This window comes from Anopheles gambiae, chromosome X (assembly GCF_943734735.2).
Source record: "Anopheles gambiae chromosome X, idAnoGambNW_F1_1, whole genome shotgun sequence".
NCBI lineage: Eukaryota > Metazoa > Arthropoda > Insecta > Diptera > Culicidae > Anopheles > Anopheles gambiae.
In genome coordinates, this window is record NC_064600.1 from 8,319,422 (window position 1) to 8,339,008 (window position 19,587).

General features: G+C 47.8%; 2 protein-coding genes across 2 annotated transcripts; one reads left to right on the top strand and one right to left on the bottom strand.

The window, feature by feature from the left end:
- The first annotated feature begins 6,391 nt into the window (after positions 1–6,391).
- LOC3289683 (BTB/POZ domain-containing protein 3) lies at positions 6,392–11,127 on the top strand. The gene is made up of 4 exons (XM_565888.4): positions 6,392–7,066; positions 7,141–7,218; positions 7,329–7,412; positions 9,699–11,127. Exon 4 carries the CDS (start codon positions 9,727–9,729, stop codon positions 10,885–10,887), a length of 1,161 nt encoding a protein of 386 aa, XP_565888.3. The 5' UTR covers positions 6,392–7,066; positions 7,141–7,218; positions 7,329–7,412; positions 9,699–9,726; the 3' UTR covers positions 10,888–11,127.
- A 2,777-nt stretch (positions 11,128–13,904) lies between these two features.
- On the bottom strand, positions 13,905–18,442 carry LOC1271763 (xaa-Pro aminopeptidase ApepP). Its single transcript, XM_310616.5, has 4 exons — positions 18,019–18,442; positions 15,915–16,050; positions 15,332–15,836; positions 13,905–15,247 (listed from the first exon to the last, which is right to left on the bottom strand). The coding sequence occupies exons 1-4, from the start codon at positions 18,096–18,098 to the stop codon at positions 14,007–14,009; spliced, it is 1,962 nt and encodes a 653-aa protein (XP_310616.4). The 5' UTR covers positions 18,099–18,442; the 3' UTR covers positions 13,905–14,006.
- Between the last annotated feature and the right edge of the window lie 1,145 nt (positions 18,443–19,587).

Consider the following 19,587-nt stretch of genomic DNA (forward strand, 5'->3'; position numbering starts at 1 on the left):
AAAAAAAGAATCGGAAGAGAAAATAATTTGTGCGCGTGTTTGTCGTGGCGGCATTATTTAAGTAATAGCAATGAACAAAAAAAAAACACAAACAAACAATACACTAGTGTAAAGCGTAGTCCAAACCAAGCATGGTTACCCATTCTGAAACGAGGCTAGAAAAATAAGAAAAGGAGGAGGAGAAAAATGTTCACAAAACGGAAAAAAAATATCAAAGTGCGGTTAAGGCGAAAACAGGCAGAACTCGAGGAAGAGGGCCGAGTAGATGTGAGAGCGAAACTGGCAATTACGTTTGTAAAAAATATGCGAACCGAGAATCACTCACACTCCCACACAAACTCACACACATACATTAAACACTAAAGCCACACATAAACAACGCCGTTTGTACACTTTGTAGTGTCGCGGGCTTTTTATATTAAAAAGCGTTTGCGAACCCTGTAGCCCTGCCCGGTGATGCTGCGCAACCCGGGCAGTGAATGGTTGTTGTTAATGTTGATATCAAGCGTAATTTAGACAGTATAGGTCAGCCGAGTAGTTCGAGTAATAGAGAGAGAGAGAGAAAAAAAAAGAGAGAGAGAGAGAGAGAGAGAGCGAAAGAGGGACAAATGAATTAGTTGTGTAAAAAGAAGAGAGGGGAACAGTAAATCATGCACTAGAAGAAAAAAAAAACTAAACTTCCTAGAACGCTTCCTAGGGAACAAATTACTCGGCACAAACACACGCGTATAGATATGACTTTTGGTCGGCTGTCAAATGTGTTCCAACTGGATCCAAACCGCAGCCATCCACTGTAGAGGTACATGTTTGTGCGGTGTCTCATTGCGCTTTGTGCTGTGCGAGTCGATCTTAAGCTACACTGCAGCGCTAACGCGAGCTTGTCTCGCTATAAAACCCTGCCTACTACCATCACTACTACTACTACTCCTACTACCAGCTAACCAGTTACTTAATCCTATCAATGGAGCCATGTTTGACGAGGCCGATGCCGCTCGCGCTATTACCGTACTTAGTAACTGTTTGGCGCTGCAGCTTACTGTGTTACTGCAGCGGCGGCGGCGCACCGGCTCTACTTGGAGGTACACCAAAGTAGGAACCAAAGATATACCGTCACAACCCCCTAGCACCCAGTATACACCAGCCATATCAAGGAACGATCACAGCTAGCCCCACTGCTCCGGGGCTTCGGGTGTGAATTCGAACCCGCGAACTGTGGACGACCCAACAAGTCCTTCTCTACTTGCAGGCCCCATGCGCACTACCATAGTGAAACACACCCTTCGGTCAAGATTTTGTACGTTAGAGACAACCAATACAACACACAGACACACATCCACACACTTCAGACAAATGCACACTACCCGCTGCAACCATTATCGTGTTTGATGTAAGAGCATTATCAGCCCAGCCGCCTCCTGAGCGGCTGTGGTAATTTTTGGCTTCGTTCCTTAAGCGCCAGCAGACTACTTCTACTAACTACTGCTATTACTACTACTACTGATACTGATACTGATACTGATACTAATACTATTACTAATAATTGCTTTTTGTAAACGCGTTTTTTTGTACACACGACACAACCTGCCTGTCTGCGCGACTACAGAGAGACTGCTTACTACTGCTAGCACGGCTCGTTGCGGTGTAAGAGAGAAGTGATAGAAGAATCGCGCACGTGACAGAGAAAGAGAGAGAGAGAGACAGGGAGGGCGATAAGTAGATTGTCAAAAGGAGGAACAGAATAAAGCGTGTGTTGGATAAAGATAAAAAATCCAGTGGGTTATGTGTGTGTGAGAGAGAGAGAGAGAGAGAGAGAGAGAGAGAGAGAGAGAGAGAGAAAGAGAGAAAGAGATAGAGAGGGAGAGTGAGAGAGAGATAAAAAAAAAAAACAAAAATATTTCGGAGGGCAAATACACATACACACAGAGCAAAGGGACGAGACTGAGAGAAAGTAAACTGCATAACTACTGATAGAATCTAGAAGCGCAAAACTAAAAAATATATATATATATATATACATATACAAATATGCATCGCAAAACTCAGCTGTAGCCTTACTATACCGCCTTATCTCTCGCCATAATCATTTTGTTTTTGTTTTGGATCTCCGATCGCAAAAAAACCATTCACCCACTCACATACACACACACACACGTTCACTTTAGCTCAACATCTTCCCGTTCGCTTCATGCCGTTCGTCGTCTGCTGCACCACGTTCAGTGCAGACTACTAAGCCGCAAGGCTCATTGTGAAAATTTCCCGCCAGATGGAGCTACGTTCACGACGCCTTGCACGCGCGGGGACAAATCGACTTCGGCTTTTCTGTCACCGTTCTCTGCAGTGCCTGCCTGCTCGGCACCGTAACAGCATGGAGCACCGTCCACAAATCTCAAACAAGCGCACTCCCCCACACAACAGATCCTTACCAGTGTGCAAATAGAGGGAGAAAGTATATTGAAAAAAAAAAAAAACAACAAGCAAACAAAAAAACACATAAAAAAACAACCGAACGTTTTTTTTTTGTTTCGTGTGACTCTTTCTCTTTTCGCTTGTTCAGTTGCTCGTGGCTTGTGCTACTTAATCACACTCACACGTTTATCTAATTTTTGTTTTGTTTTGGTCTGTGTGACAGATGCGACTGCTCCTGCTTATTCTGCTCTCTTGCTCCATCAACTACTTCCCTCATGGGTCCGTTCTATTTACCTCTCTCTCTCTCTCTCTCTCTCTTTCTTTGTTTTGTTTTCGTGTTTTGTATTTTGACACTGTACACACTCTCACCCCATTTTTCTTACATCGGTAATGTTTCTTGAATAGCTCTATTTCATTTGCCTTTAATCGAATTTACGGCATTTCTTTCTCTCTTCTCACTCACTCTCTCGCTCTATGTTTATCTATTTTTTTTAACTGCATTTCTCTCTTTTGCTCCATTTTATTGGCTCCCACACTTAATTCGCTAAAAACTGTGTTTTTTCTTCTTCTACTTCTAATACTGCTCCGTTTTTTTTGCGTTGTGGCACCATGTTTACTAATCTTCATTATACTCTTGTCCTGTACGTTGTCAAGAAACGCAATGTTGTCACGTGTTTTACCACTTCACCTTTTTTGGATCTCTTTCTCCTGTTTGCAAATTTGAGCTCTCCTAGCTACATAATGCTGCCAAAACTCTCTGGTTTTACTTTTCTTAGTTGTTTTTACTTCTTCTCTCTTTCTTTCTCTCTCTCTCTCTCTCTCTCTTCTGCTCCAATAATGCCATAACATGAAAAAGCAATTTTCAAAAAAATCCTCAACCAACAATTCTTCCACTAACTGTATCTTCTCTCTTTTCGCTCGACCACCTTTCCCGTACCCCGTAACCACACCTGTGTGCGTGTGTGTGTGAATGTGTGTTCTTCTTCCATTACCCCTCCACCTTCCTCCATCTGCACAGGTTTGTCAGAGACAAGCGACTATTTCTAGACCACGTTTTGTCTTGCCGTTAGCTAAACGGTTAGGGCCACCGGAACGCGAACGTCATCCGAATGTTTGTCGGCGGACCCCGGCTACTGCCCCTTCGGCCCGAATCGGGGTTGGGGTCTAGGGGATCAAAAGAGAGGGAGGGAGAGTGAGAGAGAGAGCGAGGAGAAAGCAAAAAGAAAATGGCAATTGGTAATAGCCTCGATTGTGGCCTCACCACTATTATTCGACACAGACACATTTTCGCCTTTGCGCCAATTTTACAAACCACACAGATTTCGATCGATCGAGTACTTATACATAAAATTATATACATATACACTCACAAACCATCTCGTACACATATTTGGTAGTGCGTTCGCGTGAAAAAAACGGAGCCAAAAGGTATGGTAAGCTCACAATTTCAACTTCCACTAAAATTCACCTATTTGAACTTATTCTAAATCGGGCATACCGATCTCGAAAGCTTTACTTATACATCTAATTAATATTCATAGCTCTAATAAACAGCGCTCGAAATGCCCCAGTGAGCAGTTCCACAGTCTTCTCTTCTTCGCAAACAAAAAAAAAGTAAGAAAGCACTCTGCTAAAAAACAATGAAAAAAAAAATAAACCATCGACGGTAACTGGTAATCCTTGATCTCAAGATGGCCACGCCAATGCAGGAGAGTGGAAAAAAAACAAACAAACATGACAGCCACTGGAGTAAACGCGTCAGCCACTAGTGGTGACAGGTTACTGCAAACTTTTACAAACACACGTTGGTGGATACAAAATGGGTCCAAGGGTGCATGTGTGACAGAGAGGGGTGTTGCAACAAAGAAGAAAAAAATGTCCGCATCACCAACGGTCAATATCATATCCTTCGCCGAGCGGGAACAAATTAGAAAGGGGGAAAAGTGCAACAAAAAAAGAAGATATTATCCAGTCTTATTCTCATCTTACTACACTGGTCGTCATTGTTCAACAGAAATATCTACGGAGAAGAAGTTATTTGACTACTGATAACACAAGTATCTTCTTTGCTGAGGTTTCAGCTTCATTTTTTGTAAATTATTTTTATTTTATTTTTCTTATTGCTAGTAGCTCAATAGTGAAAGTTTCTTTCTCTCTCCTTTTTTATCGCTGTTTAAAAGCCTGTTTTAGTAATTGATTTTCACCGCCAATTGGTTCAACTAGCAGGCTTCCGCTGACAGGTTCGGATCCTTATCTTCTTAGCCACGTATCACTCTGTCATTCGTTATCACTTTCGCGCCTTCTATCCTTCTCTCACACCGACGCAGTAGTATCTGTCTCTCTCTCTATCTCTAAATTGCTGAAAAAAGCAGCAACAAACACCAAACGCTTGTAAACGCGTGTTCGTTTCAATAGCTCGTGTTTTTCGCAATTATGACGTCACAACAGCTACACTTCTAAACAACACTACTTTTTTTTCGGGAACGAAGCAAACCGTCACCGAGGGTGGCATCCTTGCACGATGCAGCACACAACAGCACAGCCGATTTACTTGCTGGCGGCCGCTTTTATTCCTGCCGCTCCTGCCGTTTGAGGGGCGCACTTTTGTGCAGTCTACTAACTCCCGCAGTCACTTCCATTTCCATCAACATAGGGCGCTCAATTAAAGCTAAACAACTTTGAATAAATAAATGAATTAAAAAAAAAAAACACTTTAAACCCAAACACGCTCACACCATAAGGCACAGTGAATTTAAATAAAGCTAAACTGTCACGATAATATTTACTATGCAGCCAGTTGCAGACAGGGAAAGAGGAAGCGCGTAGAAAGGGTGGGTGGGATTGTAGAAACAAAAAACAAAACAACAACAAAAAACGCATTTGCGCCTGAAAGGGCAGGAGGATTGTGCGAGGGTCGAGTGAAAAACTAAATAAATTATTCAAATATTTACATTACGATTCGCAACAAAAGCTCATGAAAAAAAAACAACATCAACCCCGTTGTAGCGCGTTTTACTTTCTTTTTGTTTGTTTGTTTACAAAGATGTTTTGAAGGTTACACGAAAGATTAGAAAAAGGTAAGAAAGGTTTTGTAGAGTAATAATTAGCAGTTAACGGTCTTTTTTCTTTTCAAAATTCAAACATATGTGCACGCACCCTTTCGTCGTGTATAGCGCGCGTACAACAAATGTGCATTCAAAATAACCCCTTTCGCCGAAGGTAAAAGGGTAAAAGTAAGGCTCAGCCCTCTACGTTACGCTAGCGTTACGCGTAACGCCTGTTAATCACAAACCCAAGCAACATTTTTGAACGTTTGTTTTAACCGCCGTGGATGAACAAATTAATAGATAATCATGTCTTATTATTGTTTACTTTTATATGATAATTAGAAAAGCTTTGTTGATAATTAGAAAAGTTGTCACAACTTCAAGAATTATAATTTTAACAATCTTATAAATAAAAGATGTAAATAATACAAAAAATGATTATTTTTTTATTTACCTAGTTATTGATAAAGTAGTATAATGAAATACTTATAAGTATTTATTAACTTCATTAACCTCATTTTAAAAAGAGCCCTTGCATCTAAAGTAATTTTTATTCAAAATGGCCAGAAACATAGATTGAAAAGGTAATAGTTATATTTCATATATATATATAATTTAATTAAAAATATGTTAATATTTTATATTTTCTAATCATAGGAAATGTTACTCCAATTGAAAGCTTTTGGGGTGTTCATGAGCTTCCTTCTTTCAGACTTTTTTTCATTAATCGTAGTGCAACAATGAAAAATATTAAACCTGTTATTTAATTGTTCTTTTAAAATTAAATCTCCTTGAAATCGGTTCATCTTACAGCAATTAACTTTTTTTTCATCTCAATTTAAAATATTTTTTATTCAAATAATGTACACTGGTCGGTCGCCTGGATGACAAAACTGTAGTAAAAATGTTGCTTGGGAATATTTTAAGGGATGTAACGCTTCTCCAATGTAACGTAGAGGGCTGAGCCTTACTTTTACCAGGTTGTCAATTTGTTCGGGATAAGCCCACCTGTATAATAAACCCACTTTGGGCCGAACGAAGCTTCACCCTTCGCAGCCGGGGTAAATTTCGCGAGAAAAACAATGTTGTACACTGTCAAAGTGGTGGGAAACGGTTCAAAACAGAGCGAGCGAGCGAGCAAGAAAGAGAGAGCCTCACCAACAGTGAAAACAAATAATAGGTTAAATAGGTAAATTTGGAACAGTTGAACCTTCCTGCACTGTACTGCAATCGGTGTCACGGGTGGAAGAAAGTGACAAGATTCTTGTTTCCCGAAGAAGTTCTTGTGTTTTGCATCTTGTTTCCCGAAGCTGAAATCTCCTCCCGTACTATCGGTGCACGGCGATGCGCTTGTCGACTGCACCCCCGAAAACGTAAACAAAACATCTCGCCCGTACGTCAAATCGCTCAGCGCTTTCGATTGACAATCCGCGACGTTCCGGACGGATTGTTGCCCGCTCGGGAGACAAAGCAAGAGGTCGACACTCAACACAACACCACCGCCAGCTCAGACCGACCAACAGCCAAGCGGCCGAAGCAAGGGCCCCTGCAACCGATCGGCGGAATAAAAAAGACTGAAGGAGATAGCAGGAAGTTTTCCAACCAGGCGACGGGTAAGCTATGCCTGGAGCGAGGCGAAAAGAGCCACAAACTAACAAATGCAGTTTTGTTTTTATTTTTTTTTTAGCATCCCTCACATTGCTGCCCCAATGTAAAGCCTGCAAACCCGGGGACGGCGTCAAACGGGCAGAAACGAGCGGTGAAGGTACGGGGCTTGCCGGAGGTTTTTGCATTATTGCGCCGCTCTCCCACTACAACCGAAGCGGGGCCCCTTTTAACATAAAACATTTTCACATTCTGCCTCTTCGTTTTTAGTTCCCGGGAGGACCGGGCACTGCTGTGCAACTCCGCGTGGAGCAGGGTGTCACTGAAGACAGTGAAGCGTCTAGGCACAAATAGGTAAGTTCGTGGGCAGTAGGGCGTGAGAACGAGCGCAGAATGCAGAATGGTAGGGCTGTTAGGACACGATTGCACTGCGTATAGAGATGAGAAGCGGTCGCACAGACCATCTTTGGAAGGGACTTAATCAATGTGAATGTTCCTACTTATTTGTTCGCCACGAAGCTATTCCAAGTGATAACTTAACTACTAATGCCTAATCTAATGAGCAAATCCGTAGAGGATTCGTAGGAATGTAGAGAGGGATCGGCGAGAGCAACGAAGGGGCATCAATGTAGTTTAGCAGGATTGAAGCTATGAAGACGCTTAGTGCGCTTCAGCGGCCACTGCTGACTAGGGACTGCAGACCGTACAACCGACTTCTGTCCCCATAAGGAGGCGTTGCACCGGGTCTCATACCAGCTATACTCCAGCAATGATCTAGGTACAATAGAGAGGCTATAGGCATGTTACTAGCTACGTTTAAAATGCCAAGTATGTCTTACCGGATTTACAAACTAGCTCCTTGAAGTGGAGTGGCAAAACCTAGATTCCTTGGTCCTTCAATACATTTATACGACCGACTAGCTCACCAGCTAAAACAGTGGCAGAGCGGTTACAGCTAGCGCGGATTTTGCGTTTGGCGCGGATTTTGCCTACATTTTTTGGATAGCCTACAAAATTGTCATTATTTTTACTTCTGTGTCACAACACCCTAGAATCGAAATCGATCGAACTTCTCGTTCTAACAATTGTGACATTAACACGTTGGACGAAACATAATCACAATCAGGACGATGGGTGTTTAATTCATCTTCAACTTTGTTTGCTGATACTCATTCAAATGCATAGAAAAGAGCCTCCCGCATAACGTGTTTTTGGTATAACGAGTGAATTACTGGAACGGATTAAGCGCGTTATGAAGGGTTCCACTGTTTTTTTTTAAGTTAATGGCACAGGTAGAAAGAACTTCAAAATAGTTGTGAGCAAAAAAAATGTAGATTGGAGAAACTAGCAGCATATATCTCTTTAGAAATTCCAAATTAAAACACAATTTATTGCCCTAAAGGTAAAACAGTTCTTCAAATATCAAATATCATAGTGTGTTTTTCTCCTAAATATTTAACATTGTTTCGAGTATTCTAGCCGTGCATAAAATTAAAACCACAGTTTTGGCTCTATATCTGTAAGAATCGGGGCAGAATGTTATTGCCCTAAGAAGAAGTGAACGAATATAAAGGGGGTAATGCGAACTGCGGAAGACAGCCGTTGATCTGATCGCGATAAAGAAGCGCCACATTGAACTGATAGGAACAAATCTGGTATAAGCATTCTTCCTCATTCGTTTCGGTCTCGTATGCCCCTCAGTCGAATCTTGGTTATTGTACGGTTTCATTCTATCTCTGCTTCCATTTTTACAAAAAAAATTGAGTATATTTTTTCACTAACACTATTGATATTCAATCAATCGATTTTATAATTGATTTGCGGTTTTGAAATTGAGACTTCTATAACAGCTCTATATTTGAACATGACCCATTGCTTATACTATAAAACAAAAACTACAAACTTGGTTTGAGCAAAAACATAAAGCTTGGCCATTTCAAACGACGGTTTGTTCCGTCTTGATTTTAGGAGTTGTAAGTGCCGCTTCAAACACATCGTAGAACTCATTTTTGTTTGGTCCGTTGTTGGTCAAGGCCTGCCTGTACCGACTAGTGAAGTGAGCTCAGTCAGTCAAGTCTTACGAATGAGGTCACAGTCCATTCGGGGTTTGGACCCATGACGGGCATGTTGTTACGTCGTACGAGCTGACGACTGTACCACCAGACCGGACCGGGGGGATTTAACGAAATAGTGTTACATTAATCAGGGGTGAGAGCGTTGGCATTATACCAGGTGACGAAAGGGACTAGATGGCATAGTCAACAGGAAAGGCGATAGAGCAGAATAGTTTGATGAACACGTTCAAAAGGAAGAAAAGTGCTCCAGGGAATCCCGTGGTACAATCGTCAATTCGCTTCGACTTAACAACATGTCCGTCGAGGGTTTAGGCCCCGTATGGATCTTTCCTCACAGAACAGTACTGAACTTCCCCGGCTGTGTAGTACTAAATCTATAATCTATATCTATGGCGGAAAAAAAGGGAGAATTGATTCCACCATTTAGAACGGTACCTTATTGTGGTAGTGTTGGTAACTTTTTTTTCAAAGTTTTGTTATCGTTTCTAAATAGATGCATCTTTAAGCTGCTTAATGCCTCAACCTTTCAATGCTGATTCTCTGTTTTTTATGGTTCTCTCTTCAGACTAAACACACACACACACATCGAGAAGATGGCAACCGCGAGACCAGACGGCGCCATGTTCGGGGCTATCCTAAGCCGCGCGCTCAGCTACGGCTCGAGCGACACAATCAGCTCCCGGCTGGAGGGCATGGTCAACAACGAGTTCTGCTCGGACGTGACGTTCATCGTCGGTGCGAGCAAGCAGCGCATCCACGCCCACAAGCTGCTGCTCGTGATGGCGTCCGAGTACTTTTACGTGATGTTTTTCGGCAACTTCGTCGAGGCAGAGCAGCACGAGGTGACGCTCGAGGACGTCGAGCCGGACGTGTTTCTGGTGATCCTGCGCTACATGTACTGCCAGCAGGTGGAGCTCACCTTCGACAACCTGCGCGACATCTTCGACTGCGCGCAAAGGTATATGCTGCGGGAGCTGCACCACCAGATCGGCATGTTTCTGCAGGAGCAGGTGAAGCCGACGAGCGCGCTGTCGATCTTCAGCAGCAACCGGTACTACGGCTACCCGGAGGTGGACGACACCTGCCTGCGGCTAATCCAGAACAATCCACTCTACTACTTCAATCACGTCGACTTTGTCAGCATCGACCGGGAGTCGCTGCACAAGATCTTCGCCTCGCCCTCGATCAACTGTACGGACGATCAGCTCGGCAGCGCGCTCGAGATCTGGGAGGAGGCGAACCCGTTCATGGACGTGGACGACCTGCGCGTGCTGGTCAACCAGACCAAGCGCTCGTACAGCTGCCTGAAGCTGCTCGTGTTCGGGCAGAACATGAGCGAGGGGTTCGTCGGCACGGCGGACGATTTCAAGCTGACTCTGATGTCGGACAACCCGCTGTCGCTGTACGGGTTCGGCGTCTACATCCTGTCCAAGGCGAACGTCGTGTCGGTCGAGCTGAAGATCTACGAGGAGGACATCGAGATCAGCTCGGACGTGTTCGAGTTCCCGAACAGCTCGGTCAGCACCGTGCACGTGGCGGACCTGTTCTTCGAGGAGGTGATCATGACGCCGCGCATGAACTACCGCATCGCGATCAACACCTCGCCCCAGTGCAAGCAGCTGCTGATGCGCGATCCCCGCATCTACCACGAGACGATCAAGTTCGGCATCCCGTACCATCCGAACGATCGCAAACCGATCGGCGTGGCGCACCTCTACTGCAAGGAGTGTACCGACGGCCGGACGAAGGACTGAACCGCATAGGGCTGACCGTTGGGCCGTGTGTGTCTTTTTTGTGTTATTTGCTAAATGATCTTTCTTTCTTTTTTGCCGCATGGTGTTGGCTCTCCCCATTCCGTGCGAGTAGCTTCCCACAGGACGTACAGGTCGCCACCGGCAACACCCCTCCTCCCCTAACGAGAGTGAATTGTCTTTGCTACGGAAGAACGAAATTGTATCTTACAATAAAAAAATGATGTTATTTTTTGCGATCAATTATGAAGTTTGATGCTTGAACGAGTCTTTATTACCATGAGCGATGAGTCTTTATTTAATGTTTATTTAATAGGATCTCAATTTGGGCGCGTCTTAGGGTAATGAATTGAGCTTTCAAAACGAATTACATATATTGCCTCTGGTGGTAAATCCTGTTGGAAAATCGTCCAATGAAGCAGCTCTACCGAGAATTGCTCAAATTTGCAATCGTAAAACCTCTCGTTGGTTGTGCTGGTTCATCGGTTTTGGTGGAAAAGTTCAGGAGCACTAGGAAATGATTGATAGCTTAGTTCGAGCACACATCATCATAACGTTGCAAAGATAACGTTCGAAACTGTCTGGCATTAAATCACTCATAAAACATTCAAAATTCACTCTAGTTCGCCTAGCACTTACTGCCAGGTTTTTAGCCCGGACGGACAGTGTAAATAAGTCACTGATAGCTAAGCCCAACATTGCATCTGCACATCTGCACAGCTTGCCTAGGCCTCGCCGTACAATAGCTGTTGTGGCAAAGAAGAAGAAGAAGAAGAAGAAGAAGACATTATTAGTAAGTCTCAATCCTTGCTCTATACGATTTTTGAAACTTTAAGGCCGGGCTACATTAATCGTACTCCGTGGTGTAATTTCGATTTTCACTAGCGCATCTGGCGGTGGCTGACCGAAGCATTTTGCCAAACAATTTCAACTATTGTATAATTCAACTCGTTCAATGGATAACAATGGATCCGTGTGAATGTTTCAATTTCATGACAAAAAAAAAGATGGAAAAACTACTTAATTTTGAGATCCGGCACGACCCTCGAAAAAAAAAAAAATCCCTCGATGACCAAAAAAAGCTTCCACCAGCTGCCGCCAGATGCGCTAGTGAATATCGAAATTACACTAGCGAGTGAATTACGCAACGGATTGATGGATCGGCATGTTGAGGGCAGCTGGAGACTCATTTGCAACCCAACTCACTCTGCGAGCGTGCCTAGAAACAACATATTGAACCGCTAAGACGTCCAGCAGAAATTGACGTGACACTCTTTTGGTAAGCGTTTCCAAAAAGGGAGTGTTACTTCTGATGGAAAGGCCTATATCCAACGAAAGGCCTGGGAATTCAAACGATACAGACCTGCGTCATGTCACTCGGACCACTACTGCTGGAAAGGTGTAGCCTATCTTCAACGAAAAGCTTGGGATGCAAAGTATACAGACCCCTGCAATGCCATATGGACCACCGAACTGGACCTCTGAAACAGAATGATGTAGACCTTTGCTACGTCTTCTTCGTCTACGTATTTGGCATAACGTCCTACGCGGGCATGCCGGCCTATACAGGCTTTCGAGATTTAGTTCATTACCACGCAGCCGGATAGTCAATTCTATTCTATTCTAGGATTGAACCCATGACGGGCATGTTATTGAGTCGTTCGAGTTGACGACTGTACCACGGGACCGACCCCGTTTGCTTTGCTACGCGACCTTTGTAACGTTTATAAGGCTATAAAATCATGGACTGGGTTAGATACAACCGAAACGTCCTAGTACATCCGGAATAAGGTGCTCTTCCATGGTTTAGAGAAGGAGATGTCTCCTAACAAATTTGGATTGTAGCGCCTTGAATTGTAATGTTTTACGCTACACTTAAGCAATACGGCCTTTTTGGAGCGTTCCTCCTGAATTAAAAAAAAAAGAGATAAGGAGTAACTCCCAAAAACTCCCACTCTGCTACTGTGGTTTGGACTCCATCTTCGGACCACACCTACTTCAGACGACTACGACTTCAGACGACTCCAACTTTAACGCCGGACGACTTCAACTCTGGCTGGTTCCGATTCCGGCTACTACTAGTCCGATTCCGTCTCGGGTAAAATTGGAACCAATAGTTCTGCCCGGAATCGGAGTCGCCCTGAGCCGGAGTAGTCTGGCGTCAGAGTGGTCCGGAGTTTAGGTCGTCTGGAGTCGTTCGGAGTTTACCAAAATCGGAATCAAACTGGTGTCGGAGTCTGCATTTAATTTCACACAGTTTTTGTTTCGTGTTTTGCTTTGCGCGTGCAGTTCGTGAACAGTCCTTTGCTTCTAAGAATAGCACTTAGTGACAATTGCTTTACTTTGCGACAGCATCCATGCACTGGCCGACTCCGACCGACTCAGGACTAGTAATGGGTAATGTTGGCAAAAACTACAAAAAAACCGTGCAGCTCCGGACGACTTCGACTCCAATTTGATTTTGATTCTGGCTGACACCGGTCGACTCTGACTGTGGACGACTCCTACTACGGACGACTACGACTCTGGATGACTCTATCTCGAACTACGCGTGACTCCGAATGACACCGACTCCGGCTGACTCCGAATCTGGACGACTCAGGGTAGAATTATTGGTTCCGGTTTCGCCAGAGTCGAAATCAGACTAACAAAAACCGGAATCGGATCGGAGTCGTGGGTGCGCTCCAGAGAGCACATCACTACGCCGGACGATTCCGCACGACTCCGGACAATGGTGTTCGGACTTACCTTCCGAAGTCGGTTCCGAGATTTTCGGAGTCGGATGAGAGCTGCTCACACAACTGCAGATGGACATCTGAGGACTTGTCCTCGCCAGTTCGATTGGCGAGATCCGTGCAGACAGTGTGGGAGCCCCGGGGAGTCCTTGTAGCATGTTGCCACAAAGCCAAACCAAAGTGTAAGCCTACCTTAGCGCGGTACGTAACTTGTGGATGATCCCCTTCCCGATAGAGTCTTGTTACCCTTCCCGAATTCTTTTTGTTTTGCCGTACAAGTACACGTTTTGGTGTTATTTATAATTGGTCTTCGCCTTTTATTGACGCTTACTGTACATAGGAACACACACCCCGAACAGCTCTCCATTCCTCCCGGTTCCCACCCCCTTAGCTCGCGGCGACCATCTCTTTGGTCGCCTCGGTCAGCCACTGGTGGGCGCCCGGGTCGTTCTGCTGCAGCAGCAGCGGCCCGACCTCCTCCAGCACCCGGCGATGGTACGCGTTCAGCTGGGCGAGCTCGGCCGCCGACAGCAGGGCCCGCTCGATCAGCCGCTGCTGGATCGGCACGAGCGTGTTGGTGTGGAAGGTGAGGGCGCCGCGCCCGTTAAAGTCGTGCGGCACGGTCGCGGCCGTCGCGTTCACCACCTGCACGATGTCCTCGATGCGCACGCCGAACTGGCCCGGCTCGTAGTAGCCCGGCTCGTTCGACGAGAACATGTTCTCCACCAGGCCCTGGTTGCTCGGCGACGCGCTGTTCGACACGAACGACGGCGGGTACTCGTGCACGCCCAGAAACGCACCGATGCCGTGCCCGGTCCCGTGCCCATAGTCCAGCCCGACGTCCCACAGCGCCTTGCGCGCGAGCACATCGAACGTGGTGCCGGAGGCGCGCACGGGAAAGACGGCGGCGGCGACGCTGAGGAAGCCCTTGAGCACGCGCGTGAAGCACTCCCGCTGGAAGGCGGTCGGTTCGCCGAGGTGCACCGAGCGCGTCACGTCCGTCGTGCCGTCCAGGTACTGGCCGCCCGAGTCGATCAGGTAGATGCCGTCGCGCGTGATCGGCCGGTCCGTGTCCTCCGACGGGCTGTAGTGCACGATCGCCCCGTTCGGCCCGAACGCGCTGATCGCGGCGAAGCTCAGATCGACGAACAGGTCCTGCTGGCGGCGGAAGTCGTGCAGCTGGGCCGCCCCGGACAGCTCGGTCACGTTGCCACCGTCGACCGACTGCTCGAGCCAGTGCAGGTAGCGCACGACCGCGGCACCGTCGCGCACGTGCGCCCGGCGCATGCCGGCCGCCTCGACCGCGTTCTTCACCGCCTTCAGCTTCGCCACCGGGCTGTACTGCTGCAGCCGCTGGTCGGCCGGGATGGCGGCGTACAGCGCCTGGCTGCAGGCGGTGGACACCATCAGCCGGTTGCCGCCCCGCACGTACTCGTCGATGCCGGGCAGGATGTCGCGGTAGTCGCGCACCTCCAGCCCGCCGACGCCCTCGGACGCGAGGTGCGCCCGGACGGTCGCGTTGATCCGGTCCGCGTTGGTGTACAGGTGCAGGTGCGTGTGCGACACGATCAGGTAGGCGAAGAACACCGGATTGTACAGTATGTCCGAGCCGCGCAGATTCAGCAGCCCTGCAAAGAACGGGCGGGGAGAGAAAGCATGCTGTTAGTTTTGAGGCAGCGGTTTTCCCGACTTCGACTTCCCCTCCCACTCACAGGCAATCTCGTCCAGCGCGCTGACGATGATCGCGTTCGCTCCGTGCTCCTGCAGCGTCACGCGCACCGCCTGCACCTTGTCGGCGGCGCGCCGCCCACTGTACGCGAGCGGAAGCGGCAGCAGCTCGTCGGCCGTCTGCGGCGGCCGGTTGTTCCACACGATGTCGACCAGGTTGCGCTCGAGCGCGATCAGCCGGTAGCCGCGCTGGGCCAGCACCGCCCCGAGCCGGCCGTACTCGGTCGAGGCGATCAGGAACGGGTCGGTGCCGACCAGCGCGCCCGGCGACAGGTTCGCCAGCAGCCACTCGTCGCGCGTCGGCACCCCGGGCAGGCCCTCGCGCATCAGCGTCCAGTGGGCGGCGTCCAGCTCGCCGTCCGCCTGCAGATGGTAGCGCGAGTCCGTCCAGAGGGCGGCCTTGCCCAGCATGATGATGGCGGTACCGGCCGACCCGGTAAAGTTGGTCACGTACTGCAGCCGGCGGTCGTGCTCCGAGATGTACTCGCTCTGGGAAAATGGGCGGAAAGAGACGCATGATTGGCTTGCGGGGGGGGGGAGGTGTTGGTGGGTTGCGTTGTACGTTACATTGTGCGCATCGACCGACGGTACGATGTACGCCTCGATCGAGTAGTCCCGCATCAGGCTGCGTATCTCCGCCAGTATCACGTCCATCGACTTGGGCGTCCTGTCCTCCGCCAGCTCGTCATCTTTGTTCAGTGCCCTGCGGTTGGCGACGAACCTCACATTAGCATCAATGAGCAACAATTCGTGCCTGTGACTTGCTTGAAGGGATCGAACGAGACGGGGAGGGAGACTTCCAAGGGCAAACGAAGGGGCCCTACACCGCGCCGCTACTTGTCATCTTATCGTGATGCATCTCGGAAGGCGGGCGGGGCCGCAAGTGAGGCCAATAAAATGACAGCAATTTAAGCAGATAAGTACGACAGGAAAACAATACCAATCAAGGGACCCCGAGGGAACGCCAGCGGGACAGTGGCAGGGGAGGGAGGGGGGGGGGATCTGATTGTGAAGAGGAGATTGCTCCCTTTGGACAGGAACGATTGAATGGGGCTGCTGCCTAATCTGCCGATAATGATAGGCAAAGTGCAGAGTGAAGGAGTTTGAGGTAGTGATGCGCACTTAGTAGGTTCGCTACGCTCCTTACTTGGAATGATAGGAACCAGTAGGTTCGGTTGGAACAGTTGGAACAAGGTTAAATATTTTGGTCCTAGTAGGTCCGGTCGGAATTGCCGGAGCAGTGGGGGTTTAAAGAAGTGAACCTATTAGACATACAAGGTCGAATCAAGGTTCAACAAGAAGGAACGGTTTAAATTAGGGTTATCATTTTTAATCTGTTAACGGAACTGTTGGAACTTTCGGAACGATCGGCGCTATGCTCAAAGTTGTGTATCGAGTAGGTTCGGGCGAGATTGTCGGAACAGTTGGCAGCAGGTTCAATGTACTGTACCTAGTAGGTTCGATAGTTCGATCGAGCAAAACGATTGGAACTACCGTAACTAGGTTCAAAATGTCAAACCTAGCAGGTTCGGTCGGAACTGTAGGAATTGTTGGCACTATGGGAACGATTGGAACCGTCGGAGCTTTAGGAGCGATCGAAACTAGGTTCATCATTTTGATCGCAACGGTCGGATCGTTGAGAATGGTAGATAAGAACGGTCGTAACCGTTGGAACTGTATGAAAAAGGTGCAACATTGTAAACCTTGCCGGTTGGAGCGGGCGGAACTGTCGAAACAAACGTACCGAGCAGCAGGTTCAATGTGCATGATCCAGTAGGTTCGGTCGAAATAATTGGAACGACTGGAACGGCTGGATTTAAAATGTCGAACCTAGTAGGTTCGATCGGAACTGTACGAGTTGTAGGAACTTTGGGATTGGATTGGAACTGACGGAGCTTTCGGATATGTCGGAACGATTGGCAGCAGGTTCAATGTGCTGTATCAAGCAGGTTCGACCGTAACGGTCCTGGTACTAGGTGCCAAATTTCGTACCTAGTAGTTTTGGTGGGAACTGTAGAAATTGTTGGAACTATAGGAACGATTGGAACTGTCGGAGCTTTGGGAGCGGTCGGAACCTGTCGGAATAATCTGCTGGTCCTAGTGAGTTCGAGTTCGACCGGAACTGCGTTCACAATGTCGAACCTAGTAGGTTCGGTCGAAACTGTAGGAATTATTGGAACTCTGGGAACGATTGGAGCTGTCGGAGCTTTGAAAGTGGTCGAAACTAGGGTCAACATTGAGAACCTAGTAGGTTCGGTCGGAACGATGAGAACGCTGAGAATGGTAGGATAGGAATTGTCGTAAAAAAGACGCAAAATTGCAAACCTATTTAGTTGGGAACGGTCGGAACTAGGTTTTAAAAATTGTCGAAACGGTAGCACCGATTGGAGGCCAGCATGATAGGAACTATCTGAACGATCAAAACGGTCCGAACACAACCCTTCCTATTGAACTGTTCAACTATCACAGGTTTTCAAATGAACCTAGTTCCTTTCGGAACTATACAATGTTTTCCCAACACTTTTTCGAGCACAGCGGTTGAAGTTTGCTGGAGAAGTTTGCCTGAAAAGCAACGAAAAGCCGCACCAGAACGCTGCTGGAATTGACTTTTGCGAGATAAAGTCACGTGGGAGGGAAGCGATGGGGGGGACACTGTCTGCTACCGGCTTACCGTCCGAGTGCGACACCGCCACCGACGACCAGGACGAGCAGGGCCGATATCCCGACCAGGTAGCGGCGGGAGTGCTTCATCGTGCTCTGTCCCCTCCGCGGCTCCTCCAAGTTGATCGAGTGGCCGGTTGAGGTGGACGTGTCGCCGTCGTTGGCCGCTATCTTGGCTGGGCTTGTCTGTGTCGATCGGGATCGTAGTGTATGATGCTTTCAAAAACAAAACAATACCTCCGCACACACACACACACACACACACACACACACACACACTGTCTCTAATCTCTGTAGCAACGATAGCAGCACTAACTGAAACGGGAGTGAGAGCCGGACGCGTTCGTACCGGGCCGCGTGTGAAACTCAACTACCTATCGAACCCCCGGGCGCTGTTGTCGCACGCGTGTGTTCGGTCAACCCCCGATACCCGTGCACACACGCCGAGAGAAAGACCCCAACGGTTCGGTAATTGTGAGTGACGGTCCACCACTCGCAATCTCCACCACCAGCACGCCCAACGCTCGCACAAGCGGTTGTGGGTCAGCTTTTTCAGCTTCTCAGCCATTCCGACCGCCCTCGCTTCGGCGTAGCGCTCCCTTTTTGCGATAGTGAGAGTGACCAATTGGGAGAGCGGCTGAGACTGAAGGGCGGGAGAGTGAAAACACAGGTAGACAGGCACGCAAACTACTGGTGGAATTTGAAATCCTGTGTGTGGGTGGGTGGGAGGCAGCTGAAATAGGCAGCACTGGAAGCGGCCCAATACTTCGCACCGATCCAGTAACCTTGAGGTTGGAACGGGCGCTCACACGGCCACCTGGTCAAGTGTGCCGGGTCTTTCAACCCTGCCACACACTCCCTCAGGGGGTACAGTGCTGGCATCGATTCTGGGTGGTGGAGGTCCGCCTTGGCTTGTAGTGGTAGTGGTTTAGTAGGTCAGTTCGGGCTAAAAAGGAACCTGAAATGACTCCCCTTTGTCCCCTTCGCTGAAACTACATGAAAATAGGCTACGGTCAGCAGGAAAGGAGTGAGAGAAAGAGATAGAGAGCAACATAGTTTCTACGTGTCCATGTGCGAAAGACAAAGAGGTAGTGGACAGCTAGAAGCACTGTTGTAGGTCATATATATGCTAATGAAGCGACAAAATACTCGAAAGAAAGTGTCCAGCTAAATCCATCAAGCATGCCCCTAGATCTCTCTTTCTCTCTCTCTCTCTCTCTCTCTCTCTCTCTCTCTCTGTCTCTCTCTCTCTCTCTCTTTTTCTTTGTCTCTTGCTATACTCTACCTTTACGACCAATCGAATCTGATAGCGTGTTTTGCGAAGTTGGGGACGTATTAAGCGTAGTAAAAGAAGAGAAGAAAATAAACTCACACACACATACACACACACACACACGAACGACGGACACAATTAGGTGGCCCAGGTCACCTTTCGAAGGTCTCGCACCTCTTCGAAGGGGTCATTGATTGACGGATAGCAAAACAAAAGCGGGCAGGCGCGAGAGACTGCGACACTGCAGAGCCTGCGACGTCGTTGCGGATCTGCAAGGCCCTAGGGCTCGTACCTGGGCAGGGCTCG